The sequence below is a fragment of the Pogona vitticeps genome, chromosome 3, assembly GCF_051106095.1.
Source record: "Pogona vitticeps strain Pit_001003342236 chromosome 3, PviZW2.1, whole genome shotgun sequence".
Taxonomy (NCBI): Eukaryota; Metazoa; Chordata; class Lepidosauria; order Squamata; family Agamidae; genus Pogona; species Pogona vitticeps.
Window position 1 is genome coordinate 12,138,840 of NC_135785.1, and position 16,922 is coordinate 12,155,761.

The 16,922-nt window shown below is 42.4% G+C and overlaps 1 protein-coding gene across 4 annotated transcripts in view; it reads right to left on the reverse strand.

Moving 5' to 3' along the window:
* Positions 1 to 511: 511 nt before the first annotated feature.
* Positions 512 to 16,922, reverse strand: part of KCNMB2 (potassium calcium-activated channel subfamily M regulatory beta subunit 2) — a 295,671-nt gene continuing 279,260 nt past the window's right edge. For all 4 annotated transcript variants that reach the window (XM_078389636.1, XM_072996223.2, XM_072996224.2 and 1 more), the window contains one exon: positions 512 to 4,733. In XM_078389636.1, the coding sequence (XP_078245762.1) occupies positions 4,449 to 4,733 (285 nt within the window). In that variant the 3' untranslated portion in view covers positions 512 to 4,448. The remainder of the gene's footprint in view (positions 4,734 to 16,922) is intronic.

Consider the following 16,922-nt stretch of genomic DNA (forward strand, 5'->3'; position numbering starts at 1 on the left):
TTCTGGATTTCGAACAACAACATGATAAATGACAAAAAGTGAAAATGAAAAATGTGTTTGCATTCTCGAAGGCTTTCGCGGCTGGGATCTGATAGTTGTTGCAGGTTTTTTTGGGGCTGTCTGGCTGTCTTCTGGAGATTGTTCTTCCTAATGTTTCACCAGTCTCTGTGGCCGGCATCTTCAGAGGACAGGAGTCAGAACTCTGTCTGTGCTCTGGTGAGCCATTGGCTCCCGGCTGTGAAAGCCTTGGAGAATGCACAACGCAGAAGCATCATGGCTCTTGCATGTTCATAGCCAAGCAATCCTTCTGTTCTTCCTTTCTCCCTTCACATATGCAAAGTGTCACATGACCCAAGCACAAGCAATTAAGCCCTGAATGCCAACATTTCTGATTATTATTCTATCAGTTCCTTTTGGTTTGATGGCTCATTTTCTTCTTCACATTGCGATATACACATAGGACTAGTGCCCGAGGTTGACATTGAAGGGCATCTGCTAAGGGTCCATGCAAATTTATTTATTTATTTATTTATTTATTTATTTATTTATTTATTTATTTATTTATTTATTTATTTATTTATTTATTTATTCATTCATTCATTCATTCATTCATTCATTCATTCATTCATTCATTCATTCATTCATTTCCTTTGTGTCTTTTCCTTCTCTATAGCCAGCATCTTCAGACTCCTGTCCTCTGAAGATGCCGGCCACAGAGACTGGCAAAACATTAGGAAGGAAAACCTACAGAAGATGGTCAGATAGCCCGAAAAACCTACAACAATAATCAGAAATGTGTTCACCCATCGGATTGAGATTTCCAGGAGGGGTACTGAAAGAAATCAGCTCAGCTATGGAGCCTGACGCCCAAACTGAGCATTATAGAAAACCTGTCCTTAGAGCTGAAATCATGTTATAGACCCAGATCCATGTTTTGGAAATTAGATCTGGGAACACACCCATCCTTAGGAGCAGAAAACCATTTTCAGAATATGAAAGGTGAAGTGAGATGTCTGTCATACATTTTCTGCAGTTCTCATGATGTTTTGTTTAAATAAGATGAGTTGCGGGTAGGAGTGAAAAAATATTCTTCCATGTACTCATTTCCACCAAGCAGACATGCAGCAATATCTATCCATGGTTGCTTTGGAAATTGAGACGTTAGGTTAACAAACAAGTCAGAAAGGGCTTTGGAATTCAGGGAGTCATAGAGCAAAAAGACCTGTTCTTTCCACAATCAAGTTGAAGAGAAAAGGAATATTTATTCCTTCCCACAGTGAGGTCCCCCATAACTCCCCTTGTAAAGGTAGGAAGATGAATGTCCGTGGTGGAGTGGGTGAGACACCGTGGTCACATTTGAGGGTGGAAGGCATACACTTCTCCTTCTTGCACACTTGAGAAGAATCACCCCACCACCTCCAATTAGTTGGAGAGAAATCAACGATGTAGCGGTGGGATATGCATTAAAAATTATGTGGGGCTGTCTTTTATTTAGAACCCTTGGAGTTCTATTTTCCTAACTAGGCACAGGAGAAAGAGAAAGAATAATGAAAGATTGGATTCTACTAGCATTTTTCTTAGCAATTAAAAAAAAGGTAATTTCTGACAGCCAAGCATATTGAAATCTCAAAGGTTTAATTGAATATTTTTTTGTACCAAATCACACAGTTTTGAAGTCCTGATTACACGCCTCAGGAATTTATTTGCCTGAGGAAAAAAAATTGCATTATGGATTACAAGATCAAAGATTAATTTCACTGCTGCAGACTTCATTTGTACAGCTCAGACGACACTTGCACAGTTCATGGATTCTTGTTAACACCATAAAGTTTTTGTTTTCAATATTACATTATGGGAGTAAAGAAGTACTTACTCAGATAACAGATGAACTGGACAGGTCAAAAATTCCACCTCCTTTTGGCGAAAAAGAAGTAACTTTCAAGCACACCTTCAAGTAACTGCCCTTAAAAATTCCATGATTCTTGGGGGGTGTTTATCAAGTACCTCACATGTAGCCTTTTGAACAAAATTTAGCATCAGAACCTCTTAGGATTGTCTTTATAGATATACTCTAAGAAATCTGCAAATACTATCCATAATTATGCAGAGGATGGGGATGGAAAAAATGGAATATAATTTTGCTTCTTCCTGATCTATTTGGTTATTCCCCACATCCAACTGGATTCCAAAGCACTTTATCATCCATTAGATCCCGGCCGTGAAAGCCTTCGCGAATACACTTTATCATCATTCATTTGTAGAGCTGTAAATGACTGACATTTCTATCTCTTCTCTTCTATATCATGCTTTCCTGTAGTCCATTCCCCCAGTCCTGATGAGGACTTCGGGCTTTCCTGTGGTCCATTCCCCCAGTCCCGACTCATTCACATTTTACTCAGGCTTATTCTTCCTCTCTCTTTCAGTTCATTTGGGCCAGTCATCAATGGCATGGTCATTCCTCTGCCCATCAAGACTTCCATCTTTTCTTTGCCCCTACTACATCAAAGTCAGGTTTGCAGGTTAAAAAAAAAACCCCAAGCAAACACTTGCAATGTGCTTTCCTAGGCAACCACCTAGAATCTCTCAGTGGCAATACAGGCCTTATAGAACACTTGTTAATGTATGCACATGTTTGGTTTTTCCCCATTTTACCTCATGCCTTTCAGTGCATGTAGCCATCACCTATATTTAAAACCTATTTATATCCTTTTGAAGGAAAAACTACTGTGATTTCTTTGTTTCTTAAATCTTCACTAGGACTAACATTATGTTCTACTCATTGTCTTTGCTGGCCTCTCAGAGTGGAGGCCACTGTTTTTCCAAACTAAGTCCCAACTATGTTTACTTGAACAGGAAAAACTGCCATGTACATAATCTAAGCCCCCACCGCCTGTAAGAAAGAAACATTTTTCTTACAATTGTAAGCCGGTTTGGACATTGCGAAATACAAGAAAGGTACTGCTCACTTTTCAGTTCACAAAAGAAATAATAAAATATAACATATTTGTATTACAATACACCACTAGATTTAATATACCTTGTTTGTTTTCTTGTCAAGTGTTCTTTTTTTAAAATATCCAGTAAAAAAATCTAAAATAGTTGGAAGTAAAAAATGAAAAAATAGCTGACTATGGATTTTTTTTAAAGTTCGTCTTTACAGTGATATGGTAACAAATACGAGAGAAATGTACATAATGTACTCAAGATGACTTCTGGTCCCACATCTGCCAGCAGGGCTCATGCTGGAGTAGAAAACGAAAAGCGATTGACAAATGTTATAGGTTTGTTGGGTGGTATTATTTTGTCTTTTTGGCTTTAGCTTTGGTAAATAATAATCCATGAGTAAAGTATTCTGCAAACAAAAGTTCTGCTAGATAATCTAAAACATCAGGAAGGAAAGCTGAATCCTGAGCATGAAGACAACATGTAGACTGTGGCCCTAATCCAGAATTTGACAGCCTCTCGCCACCCTGTCCAAAGAAAATAAGTTATATTAACATTCTATGTTTTGGACTACAAAAATACATGGCCATGGTTCTGCTGGTTGCAAAAAACATTTCACTTCTCATCTTTCTCTGTGTGTGCCCTTTGACCTCAGTAGATGAAGCAGCTATGGCTCCCACACCTGCCGAGGATTTCTGGATCAAGGCATCCATCTCTTCCATTTCCTTCACTCCAGTTAACACTCTTACCTTTCATTGGTCTTACTTCCATTCTGTAACCCTTCTACCCCCTCCATCACAAAGGATGAAGTTGCAAGTTAGTTCTAATACATCTATGTTAAAATCACTACTTCTGTGTTAACAGGGCAAACCAATGGATGGCTGCATCGGTATAAGCTTTCTATATCGGTTCTAAACATTTCAATTTTAGTTTCAAAATGCTTTGGGGAAAAAAAAAGGATTACATGCATTCCTCCCGTTTACCAAAAAAAGCAATGATTTTAATGTCAATGTGTTAAATCAAATGCGTTCGTTCCTAGTTTTTCTTCTTCAGCCACAGGCTGAAGTGGAACATGAATGGCTCAATAAAAAAAAAACATGTGGTGATAAAATACATCCCTCCAGAATGGATTTGTGCTGAGTAGTTGATGCATTCATAGACAAGGCTTGGCAAATGGTCACACTGAGCCCTAACTTGGTTATAGAAAATGAAGGTGAGGAAGAGGAGGAAGAACTAAGTTGCAGCATAAATCAAGAGCATGTAGACGGCCAAAGCAAACGGCAATTCCTTCTCTCATCTTCTGCATAATAATAGTATCACGTTTGCATAAAGAACAGCCTTTTTCATTATTGCTCTACTTCGTAAAAATATAAGTGAACTTAGAACAGACGTAGAAGTTACAAACTTAAGGTTCTTTGGTGAAGAATGAAAAAAGAAAAAGAAAAAGAAAAAGAAAAGAAACAGTATTTTAGCTGTAAGTCAATCCTGGAACCGAGCTGCTGCTTCTATCTGTTGATCCGTTGGATCCTCTCACAGAGAAGGGACAAGTACTGGGTCAACTTGACCATGGCAACAATGGCAAGTCCTCCAATCATCATGCACGTTGGCCAAAAGAGTGAGTGGAACAGTACATTGGAACTGTAGAGTTTGGTTAGCAGCACATTCTTTTGAACGCCTTCTGGGTCGTAAAAACAGGAGAAATGCTGATACTTCTTGAAGTTTTCCATGACGACGTTGACGAGAGACAGAGACTCTTCAAAGTTCCTGCCACACTTGGGTATATAGGAGCACTGTTGGGCGAAGGAAAGAACAAACAGTAATAATAAAAAAGCAAGATGGCAGGGCACAATGATCAGGGTGCTTTCAGATGTGGCATAAAAGGCAGGTCTATGCCAACACTTTTATGGATTTCCTCTACAGAAATCCTGAAATGCCCCTAATAATATTTAAGCACCATCAAATAAATTCCAATTTATGGCAATCCTAGGGTTTTTTTTCTACGTATGGAGTAGTCAGAAGTGGTTTACCATTCCCTTCTTCTGGGGTGGGTGTGGTTCTGGGACTCTGCAGCTTGTCCAAGGCTACTTAGGCTAGCTCTTTTCCTGGGACACACAGTGAGGAATGAAATTGCCAAATTCTTATTCAACAGCCAGACATCTAAGTCAAGGAAACAAAATGGCTGCAGTATTCTGTGAAACATCTCTAATACAGTGATGGGATTTCTGGAGTGTATCAAAAGCACGCCTGCATCATTGAAGAATATTGTTAGATAATACTAAAAAATAAATAAAATCTGTGGCCAGAATCTTGTTGGGAAAAACTGTCTACACAAGGGCAATATTGCAGCAGTTTTTCATTTGTCACCTGCTCCTGCTGTCTTTTGCATGAGTGACAGTTTTCCTGACCTAAAGGAGCTGAGGAGTGTGACAGCTGGTCAGAAATACAAGTTGGCTTGCAAGATTGTCTGCTTGCTTTACACAGGTCCAATTGGATCTTGTCCTGGGTATATAGGAGTGATACATTCTGAAATGCCTGAACTCATTATGGTAGCTTACATTGTAGCCATGTCCTGGTGGGTAGTTCATAAGTGGAGACAGCTGTTTTGATCCATTTTATAGCTGGACAGACTTCACAATTGCAGGATCTACTTCTCTCTCTCTCTCTCTCTCTCTCTCTCCCCTTTTTTAAAACAGAATCCAAAACACCAGAAAATTCTGAGAATTTTCAGCCAAAGAATTAATTCTAGGTTGGGAAACTGAAAGATCACAGCCCTCACAAAAGTCCTATCTTTGTTGCCAGAACACTCTGATTCATTTTAGGATGGAGAGAGTCAAGAGTGGCTGGTGGCCAACTTCATGGGGATGGTGAATCCATTCGTGTCTAATCTGAATTTTACTGGACCTCTCCAAGGTGCTGAATCTATCCTCAGAATTGGCTGACACTTTGGGCAGCTCCTGCAAAGTTCAAATTAAAACCTGGAATAGATTCACAGGCCCAGAGTCATCTGCCATTCCCGAGAGTAGAAGATGGTTCGTTGCAGCTGAATAATTCGGATGCTGCTATCAGCAGTGTTTACAGTAGAATGTGCTTTAGATAACCATACATTATTCAAGTTGTGAAGCACACAAACACAAAACATGCTTTACATCTATATATCTATATATCTCCTTGATATTGTTAAATAATAATAAAAAATCTACTCTCCAAACACCCCTGATTGCTAGCCCTGTTAAAAAAATTGCAGGAGTCTTAGCATGTAGAATTTTCATAGAATCATAGAATAGTGAAATTGGAAGGGACTTATAAGGCCATCAAATTCATCTCCCTGCTCGATGCAGGGGTAGAAATCAAAGGCTATCTGTCAGGTGGTTGTCTAAATTTCTCTTGAATGCCTCCAGTGTTGGAGCACACACCACCTCTTGAGTTAATTGATTCCATTGCTATACTGTACTCCTCTAAGAGTTATATGTTTTTCCTGATATTCAAAAAAAATCTGCTTTCCTGTAGCTTGGGCCCATTCTTGCATGTCCTGCACTCTGGGATGATCGAGAACAGATCCTGCCCCTCCTCTGTATGACAGCCTTTCAAGTATTTGAAAAGTGTTATCATAGCACCCCTCCGTCTTTTCTCAAAGCTAAACATGCCTAATTCTTTCACTCTGTCCTCATAGGGCATGGTTTCCAGCCCCCTGATAATCTGTGTTGCCCTCCTCTGAACTTGTTCAATTTGTCAACATTCTTCTTGAAGTTTTGCCTTTAGAACTTGCTGACATTATATCACTGCTATCACCTGGAAGGATATAATGGATTTTTCTTATTCTGTTGCAAAACTAATCATATTCACTCCAGAAGAAGCATAATTTTGCATACAGACAATAGGTGGACCATCTATAAGCACTTTCATATTTTATCAGCCACAAAACTATTAAATGTTTGTTTTAGATGCTGACCTCCATATTGCTTTCCTCGGCTGTTGCTCTTTGGATGGTTATTTGAAGGGAGCTGGTCTAGCTGACTGACTGACTGCTGTACTGTTAATGAGCTTGGAGTCACAAATCTTTGGTGAAATATAATAACTCACCCAATTATCTACCAGTATACCCAGATCTACCTTCTGTCCACCACTGACCCATTATGTACATGAAAACTCCAAAGAGCAGCAAAATGTAGCTTAAGTATTAGCTAAAAAAAATTCTCAACACTTACTCTCCCAGATTCCTGCTCCATTGGATCCCTCTATGTATCCCTTGCTCTTAAACTGAGTTGACCAGGTGTACTTCTGCTTTAACTGTAGGCCACGGCTAGAAATGGGAAAACATTACTTTTTGGACCACAGATCCCAGAATACACCAGTCAGCAGATGCTCACATGTGGTGTAGGGAGATGTGTGTGCTAACTCCATATCAGAGATACCTGCTTCTCTTCACAGGGAAAGTCTCTTTTCCGATGTATTGAAACAGTAAGTGCAACACTGGCACTTCTTACTTCTGCACAAATTGTTATTATGGAAAGTAGATGTTCCCCAAAGTTGCTTTAACAGTTTGCAGGCAAACAAGAGAAAAGAGCAAGATGGAGCGAACTGGACTTAGGGTGCCACTACAAGGCATGAATCTAAAAGCCACATATATTTAAAAGGAATAGATGTCTGTTCTAACAGGAGCTTGCATCAGTCTGCTTTTAGCACATTGGCTTGCTCTTATTTTATAGTTCGTCAGTTACAAGATGCTGCTGTTTTGTTTGGACATCTACTTCTCAGGCATTAGCACTAAAACATCTAGAACAGTAATTCCCAGTCTTGGATAACTCAGGGGTTCTTCAACTGCAACTCCCAGAAACCCCAGCTAACACAGCTGGTGGTTCAAAGCTTCTGGGAATTGCAGTCCAAGAACACTTGGGTTTCCCAAGATTGGGAACCACGGACCTAGAGGGATGACATTGTAAATGCACAAGATACACCAATTGATTCACCATGGTCATGGTTGGTTAATTAATTAATTAACCTTAATTAACCAACCATGACCATGGTGAATCTATATAATAACTAATCCATCCATCCATCCATCCATCCATCCATCCATCCATCCATCCATCTATACATACCCTACCATTCTTTTCAAGAAGACCCAATGTGGCTTATAGAGATGGGCATGAACTGCTGGTTTTGTGGTTTTGTGCCAGTTTGTTTAGTGGCTGAACAGATGTTTGGCACTTCGCAGCCCTTCCTCCTCTGGCGGGCGCCCACTTGGAGGTAGAAGCCAGGCGTCCCTGCCCTGCCTCCTCCGGGTGCTGCCCCTGAGTAGCCCCTCCCCCAAGGAGGAGGTGTGGCTTTGAAGCACTGAACACTTGGTTTAGTGCTATATGAACCAGCACGAACCCCTAAGCTTGTGTTTCGTGCCCAGCTCGAGTAGTTTACAATATGAAAAACAAACAACAAACAGCAAAGAGGGGGCCAACCTGACCTCCCACGGCAGGGAGTTTAACAGGGTGGGAGCAGGGATAGGGAAAGGCCCTGGTGAAGGTGGCGGAACTGAAAGAAAAAAAAGCTGAGCAGTGAAGTGTGTGTTACACCAACAGAATCCCCATTCTGTCCTGAGTTCTCACTATTAATTGTAAGCACTCAAACCCAGAAAGCTGGGGGGTATGACATCTGATGAGGGGGAAGGAATCTCGATAGACCACCTCAACTCTGCTCCCCCCCCCCCAAGTTCTGGCCTGCTGCAGCCCAGAAAACCCTGTGGATATTGCTGATTGAGATTAATGCTCTCCCCCCCCCTTCATCCAGCCAAAAAAGAATCTAAGCAAAAGTCTTAAAAACTGGGAGTGAAAGACACACAAAAGTAAAGTTTGTGCAGGTCCCAGAGATGGTTCTGAGAAAACATTCATTTCTCTTTTGTTGCAATCAGAAAGAGAAAAAAGTGTTGCCGTAGTGTAAAAGAGTGAATTCCTGCAGGCAGGGGGAGGGCCTTTTTGAGATTAGCATGCGTTACCATCTGATGGGGCTGGAAATCAATGTGTATCCTCTTGTGGCCTGTGATCGCAGAAGAAAACAGGCAGCTGAGTTGAAGGCTTCAGTGCATGGGCACACTAGTGGGGAGTGATCAGCGAAACGGAAAGGTTGCTCAGATTTCACAGTGACCTTTTGAGCATTGCTAGTGGTGACCTTCTAAGATATGAGAGGACCTGCCTTTCCCTTTGCCAGCGGGGTCAAGGACATCCCCAGCTCTGAACCTGGTGTTTGCATGAAGAGGGAAGGAAAAGAAGCAACCTGTATCCCAGCGGAACCAGGCAGGTCTGGATTCATGCCTTCCTTCCTTTGGTGCACACATAATGGTTCCTAACCTGTGAAGCTGAACAGCTGGATGTACCCATCAGCAATTCTTGCCTGCTTCCTGCAAGAGCATCTGACTGTTTCTGTTTACCTTGCTGCTAGGTAGGAGCGTGACGGGGAAAGGAAGAGAAAAGAAAAGAAAGGAAAGGAAATGCCCCTTTCAAAATTTAAGACACTGTATTTTCATGCTGCATCTCATTGAGATCTTGCCTACAGCATAGGAATGGCTTTCTCTACTGCTGGTATAATGTGACAACGAGAAGAGTGCAAACACTCACTCTTATGAATGTAGAGCTGTATAAAGGTACACTGAAGCCGTGAAAGGTGTCAGGTGTGGGGGCCCCATAGCAGGGGGCCACACTGATAAAAAAAAATGCCCCTCTGTGCATTATTTTTTTTATCAAGCATGTCAATTTTTTATTTTTTTTAATTTTTAATTTTTAATTTACTTTTAAATTAAATTAAATTTAAATTTTTTAGAGGCCCCTCCCTTGCAGACCGAGGCCCTAAACCGCTGCTTACTGTGCTTGTGCTTTAATCTGACTCTGCAGAGAGTTTCCCAGAAGTTGGCACGGCCTGCGCTTGGGTCCCATTAGGGCTCTGCTGTCAAGAATTCTCCCCGCTCTGCAACATCACCACTTGCTTACTCCGCTGCTTCCCTGCCTAGAGGAGGAGAGCAAATGAAGGACAGCAGAAGGAGAAGGAAGCACGGGGAAGCAAGCAGCAGCTGGCTCATTGGCTACCATGGTGTCATGGTGCATTCCGATTGGTGGAAGCTTATCGTGAAAATTTCCGTAACTGCCACTCAAGAAGAATCTAGAAATGTAGGCAGTTATGTTGATCCACATCCATCTGTAAGCATTTCTCTCTCTCTGTATCTGTGTGTACATATGCATATGCATATCCCACAGTTAGAGAAGCATGGCAATGGAACAAATTACCTCAGGAGACAATGAGGGCTACAACATTGGAGGCATCCAAGAGAAAACTGGACAGTCATCCCTCAGATGTGCTTTGATTTAGATTCCAGTTGGACTCAATGGCCTTATAGGCCCCTCTCAACTCAATTATTCTGTGATTCTAAAGTAATAGGGTTATCAGGCCTTATTAGGCTATTGAAGAGAGGGCCGCAGGGCTCCCCTTATCATCCTAATCTCCTGGACAAAGCCAGATTGTTTCCCAATGATTTTTAAAGCCCTAAATGGTTTAGGACCTTGATACCGGGCAAAACGCCTCCTCCCACTTAGATCTACTCATATCAGTTGTGCTAGCCAGGAGGGGTGGCTGAGGAGCCTAATGTCGAGGGAGGCCCGGAAGGAAAAAACAAGAAACTGGGCCTTCTCGGCAGTGGCTCCCCATCTTTGGAATAATCTCCCCTCTGAGATCCGGTTGGCCCCTTTGCTGGGTATTTTCAAAAGCCAACTCAAAACTTGGCTATTTAGGCAGGCTTTACCTCCAGGCACTACTTGATTTATCTTTTATCTCCATCTTGAATGACTGTTCACTGTTGTGAAACTGTTGTTATACGTTAACTGTTTTTATTCTATTTGATGTGAGCTGCCCAGAGTAGACATTGTCTAGATGGGCGGGATACAAGTTCAATAAATAAATGAATAAATAAAATTAATAAGCTATCCAGATTTCAAGACATCTGTCTGTAATTATGACCAAAGCATAGAACATTTCACTTTTGGGGATCTCCATTTCCTCGAATCTCCCAGGCAGCATTGCTAGTAACTATATTTGCTGGGGGGGTTCTGGGCACTATAGAACCCCCCCTCCAAAAGTTAACAGTTCCAAGCTCTAGTTATGGGCGAGCCAAAACTGAAGCTAAAAGTTCTTTTCAATGATCTTTCAGGTCAGCTTTTTTGTGGAATGTGCAGAAAGCTTATGATGGATGGAGTCTATCTGCAGTTGGGCCCAGCCTGCAAGTATTATCAGTTTGCCCTTCATGTATTCATCTGATAACTCAGAGAGGACTCTTGGAGGAGATAGCGTCAGAGGGAATTCTTTTAAAGACAATAAGATATATGGAAGTTGTTTTGCTGATTTGATAATGTGTAGCATTTATACCTCATGAACTCCGCTGCATCAAAGGCAACAAAGAAGTCTTGTTGTCAAAAGTAAAGGGGGAAAAGAAAAGAAGGAGAGGAAAGGAAGAAAGAAAGAAAATCCAAAATATTGTAGCACTATAAAGATTGTCAGATAATAGCTCAGTATGATCTTTATGGACCAAAATCCATCAGATGCATGGAGTGCATGCTTGTTCCCTATATTTATTCCCATGGTGGTCGGAGTCATGTCCGGTGAGGATACAGGCAGGAGACAATGGTCCATTAATTAGCATATCCTAGCCAGGGTGACAACTCATATGCCAGGCAGACCAGGCAATCACAGTTGCTAAGGAATTGTTCTAGGAAGACAGGTTAGAGTATGCATTTTATACACAGAAGATACTATAGCAAGCAGGATTATTGATACATGCAGTGTGCTAAGACCCCTTGATCTCTGTTAAGGCCCTTAGAAATGCTATGGTATTTGTTTATTTAGTCAGTTTCTTTACATTCCCTCTTGAGTTTCCCTTTGTAATTTTTTTTTTCTATAAGAGCCACTTTGAGATCCATAACAGAGTTTCTTGGCAGGCTGAAATGTTCTGAAACTGGTTTTTCTTTGTTGGCAGTCTTGATTTCAGATTTGTGCTTATTCATTCTTTTGCATAGGGATTGGCCTTTTTTCTCCTATGTAGAAAGCAGAGGGGCAATGCTGGCAGAGGATGGCATAAAGTACATTAGAGCAGTGGTCCTCAACCTTGGGCCTCCAGATGTTCCTGGACTACAACTCCCAGAAGCCTTCACCACCACTCTGCTGGCCAGGATTTCTAGGAGTTGAAGTCCAAGAACATCTGGAGGCCCAAGGTTGAGGACCACTGCATTAGAGGATGAACAATGATCCCCTGATGTTGTGGCTGACATTGGTGGGATCCTTGATAGTGCTTCCAGCATAGATGTGGGGGGCACCACTGGCATCTAGGTTCCTAGCAGGGTCTTGTTCCCATCTCTTGACATTCTGAAGACTAACAGGATGTCCACAGTGTTATCTCGACATTTCATGTGACCCACTTCTTCATCTGCAATCACAGGGCCTTAAGTTGGCTGCAGTCTATGAAAGCTTAGGGTAAATGAAGCTTGGTAGTTTTAAAGATGCTGCAAAACTGTTTCTTGGTTTTTTTTGCAACAGACTATAAAATAACACAGCTTTCCTTTTGGAAAATTCTAAAACCAGAAAGTGCAACATTGTTGTTGTTGTTTAGTCATTTAGTCATGTCCAACTCTTCGTGACCCCCATGGACCAGAGCACGCCAGGCCCTCCTGTCCTCCACTGCCTCCCAGAGTTGTGTCAAATTCATGTTGGTAGCTTCGATGACACTGTCCAACCATCTTGTCCTCTGCCATCCCCTTCTCCTCTTGCCTTCACACTTTCCCAACATCAGGCTCTTTTCCAGGGAGTCTTCTCTTCTCATGAGATGGCCAAAGTATTGGAGCCTCAGCTTCAGGATCTGTCCTTCCAGTGAGCACTCAAGTTTAATTGATAGGTTTGTTCTCCTTGCAGTCCAGGGGACTCTCAAGAGCCTCCTCCAGCACCACAATTCAAAAGCATCAATTCTTCGGTGGTCAGCCTTCTTTATGGTCCAGCTCTCGCTTCCATACATCACTAAAAGTGCAGCATAGGAGAGCCCTAATGATCTGTTTTCCACTCTTTGTTTCATAATTAGAAGAATGTAGATAGAGACTCATGATTATTTCTCCTCAGGGCTGTAACTAAGAGGGGAGTAACTGGGGCTTTGCCTCAAGTCAACAAAATGTAGAGGATTCCAAAATCGAGAGCTGAATGTAGTGGTGAGTTTTATGAGAATAAATGGCAACTATCCCAGCTCTACTTTCCTTCTTCTTCTTTTGGAAAGCATAAGGATTCTCTTTTCCAAGGGAATTCCACATTCCTTTCCTTTTTCTTGGGGTGGGGGAGGGCTGTCATGTCCATGCCTCAGCAAACTGGAGTAGAGGAAGCGCTGCTTGTCAAAGGGCCAAAATGGCTAGGTAAGGCTCTGTTCTACCTCCATTAAACTCTGATCATAAACAGTGATAGGGCATGTGCATATTGAGAGGAAGTTGCTCAAAGCCATATCAGACACTATAGGGGCAGACCTCCCTGCTCAAGATCCTCATGTGGAGCCCAGAAGGGGTGGGAGTTGCTGACATCATTCATCCACAAAGGTTGTTGCTAGCCACTTTCTCAGGGATGGAGCTGCTTTCACCTGTGAGGCGAGCGTGGGACAGCTCTACCTAACACCAGTTCTGTTTCTGTATTCAGAGTGGCTAAAAGCTAAGAATAGTTTAATTCCATTCCGGGTCAAACAGTCAAGAATTACCGTCAAAGGACAGTGCATTAATAAAATTGATTTGCTATTCCGTCGGTGCAACTGTATGTCTAAGCAAAAAAGAAATGCGGAAAACCCTAGAGAGACAATCATAACCTATGAAACAGCCTCTAGCCGGGCAAGCATTAACTGTACCGGCATTATATTACGAAGAATCTGGCAAGTGGGAGGATGTAAATGTGAATATAAAAAGGCAAAGCTCTCCAAAGTTTCTAGGGCTAATGTAGCACAGGAGCTATGGGCCAAACCAGACATGATGTGCGGCCTTGAGGAACTCCTTTTGAAGCCTAAAGCCTCTTTGTGGAAAAGTGGCAAGGCAAAAGAACTAGGGCTTAACTGTTGGATGTTTTGTTTGCTTTTCTGCTCAAAATGTGTCCCCACACCCATGATTTTTGTCAATGTGGATGAAGGTACAAATACATTTTTAAAAAAGGAACAGCCACTGGTGTTGATTGGTTGGCAACCCAAGATTCAGCTTGTATCCAGAGCAGCCTCATCTAGTTAAACTGACACAACACAAATCCATTCAACACTGTTAAGTTGCATTTCACTTGGTCTTATAAGAAACCTTTTACCATCTCAGGTGCCCTCCTCTCTTTGACCCAAGCTGCAGCTGGAGGACGCTGCTTCATACTTCGCCTCACTCAGGGTGCCAAGACAGGGTTTCCCCTTGGGATTATCTACAAGAACAGTTACATTTCACACAGCACTAAAGTGAAACAAGGGTGCTCCAAAAACCTCCAAGGGCAGCAATTAATATTTAAAACCAAGCGCGGCCTCTCCAAACCTTGTGTGACCCACAAAAAAGCTTTAAAAACCCTAGAAGAAAACATCTGGACATTTATGCTTTTTAAAAGAAAAAAAAATGTAGAGTGGTGGTGGACCTTGGGAGATCCCGTGGGCTGATAAGTGTCCCCCTCCCAATTAGCTTTTCTATCCCTGTCCTGTAATCGAAAACAAAGATAAAGACCACGTGCAGCAAAGCTGTCCCTGATTCAGACGCTAGATGTCTGCTGAAGCTGTTGCTTTGGCTTTATCTCAGGATGGTTCGTATACAGGAAGAGCAGAAAGCAGATGCAATGCAATGCCAGATTCCAGGCAGGTACATATGAGCTTATTAAATAATAATAAAATGAATAATGGATGGATGGATGGATGGATGGATGGATGGATGGATGGATGGATGGATGGATGGATGGATGGATGGATGGATGGATGGATGGATGAAATTAATCTGGTTTGTGCCTTGCTCCACTGGGCTGGACATGTCAGCCGAAGGACATTCCTGTTGTTATCACTTGTTTCTATTTGCTCTGTGGTTCCTGTGCATACTTCTTGCCCTTACAGATGGAAAGAACAGTAAGCATGCTAAGGAATATCCCTGCATCAGGACATGGGGTTCAGGCATCAGGAAGTGAGTTTCACCCAGATCCTTAGTGAGCCAGATGGGGAACCTTGGTGAGCCAGATTTGCTTGAGAGGTCAGAGGTCCTCCATTCTGATGGAGATTTTACAACCTCGCATCCTGACTTTAGTAGGTCTGGGTGGGAGGAACCTTTCTGGGCTGGGGCGACTATCAATCTATCCAGCATTAACCAATCATTCCTTCCCTGCCTCTGAACTCAAAGAGAAACCTGCCTTCCTGCTTTTGAGCTCTTTCCCTCTCTAGAGTCTGTTGAAATCTGTTGAAGCAGTCAGTTGTTTGCGGTTTGATCTGTTCACATCTGTAAAGGAAGAAAAAGGTTTTGATTCTTTCTGCTATTAATGTCACAGAGTGAGTTATTGAGACTGAAAGTGCCAGTTTACAAGAAGAGAGATGGACTACTTTAGTGAATCTGAAGCTATTCTCCTCTGTGAATCCCTGGACTTTGTGCTGTGCAGCTAGAGGAATTCAACCAAAATTTTAAAACTCTGCTACACATCCATCCTGTTCATACATAGCACCATGAGCACACCTGATCTGGTCAGATTTCATAAGTTAAGCAAGGTTGGACGTGGCTGGTACTTGGATGGAAGACCACCAGGGAAGATCAAGGGTCCATTACGACAGTGGTCCCCAATCTTGGGCCTCCAGATGTTCTTGGACTACAACTCCCAGAAGCTTTCACCACCAACAACCAGGATTTCTGGGATCTGAAGTCCAAGAACATCTGGAGGCCCAAGGTTGGGGACTATGGCATTAGGAGACAGTCCTGCCTGAAACTTGTGAGGCCTGCTGCCAATCAGTGTCAACATTACAGGACTAAATGGATCAACAACCTTACTCAGTAGAAGGCAGCTTCTGATGTTCGCCTGCTCTAAATGTTGCAGATGCTGCTACAATTGAAACAACAACTTATGCCGTAATCTAAGATAATTGCCTGGAGAGGCCCTAAAAATCACAATGCCTTTGTACGTGCTTGCAGGGGGGTGGTAGACCTTCTGCTGCACCAGTACAACATCCCCTCCAAAAGGCCATTAGCCCAAGTTCGTTATGCTTGGCGTTTACAATTCTGCATCTGCTGGCAATCATTTGGATCTGGGCTCTAAGTATCTGGTTTTGCCCTATCTCAGGCAATTAAATTTCAGCTTAACGAGGACTGTCATATCTTGAGCGACTGAGACAGATAATGAACAGATACAATCCCCCCCCCCGAACGTCACCCACACAAAGCTGAAGGACCTCCGACGCCCTTTTACACAAAAGGAAGACGAAGAGCCATCTGGAGAAAGAGCTGCACACTACAAGGAGGAGGCGTGATGCGCACAGCAAGGTTGCGTCAGCACAGATGCGCTTGCAGCACGGCAGACAGCACGGCATGTGCATGCTCCCTCTCTTCATTTGTAGCATTCATTATATGTTCAACATGAAAGGAAATGGGGTTGTCGCTTAGCTGTTGAGCACATGCTTCGCATGCAAAACCTCCCAGCCTCCACCTTGGCATTTCCAGATGGGGTTGAAAAAGACTCTTATTTTGAAAACCTAAAGAGCTCCGGTCAAATTTGCCTGTATTGCCTGCTTCTTAATTTCTACATTCTTCTTCCCTCTCTGCCTTCTGATTTCAATCCTGGATCAAACATGCATTTCTATATAATGGGCTTAGACAAATATTTCCCACCTTACGTCTCTCAGTTTGGAACCTTGCTACCTATTGAAACACCTCTCTCTAAGGTTGACTTCCTGTGCTATTCACACCTTTCAGGCTTTGAAGCTGTGGGTGGCCACCCTGAGAGAGGCA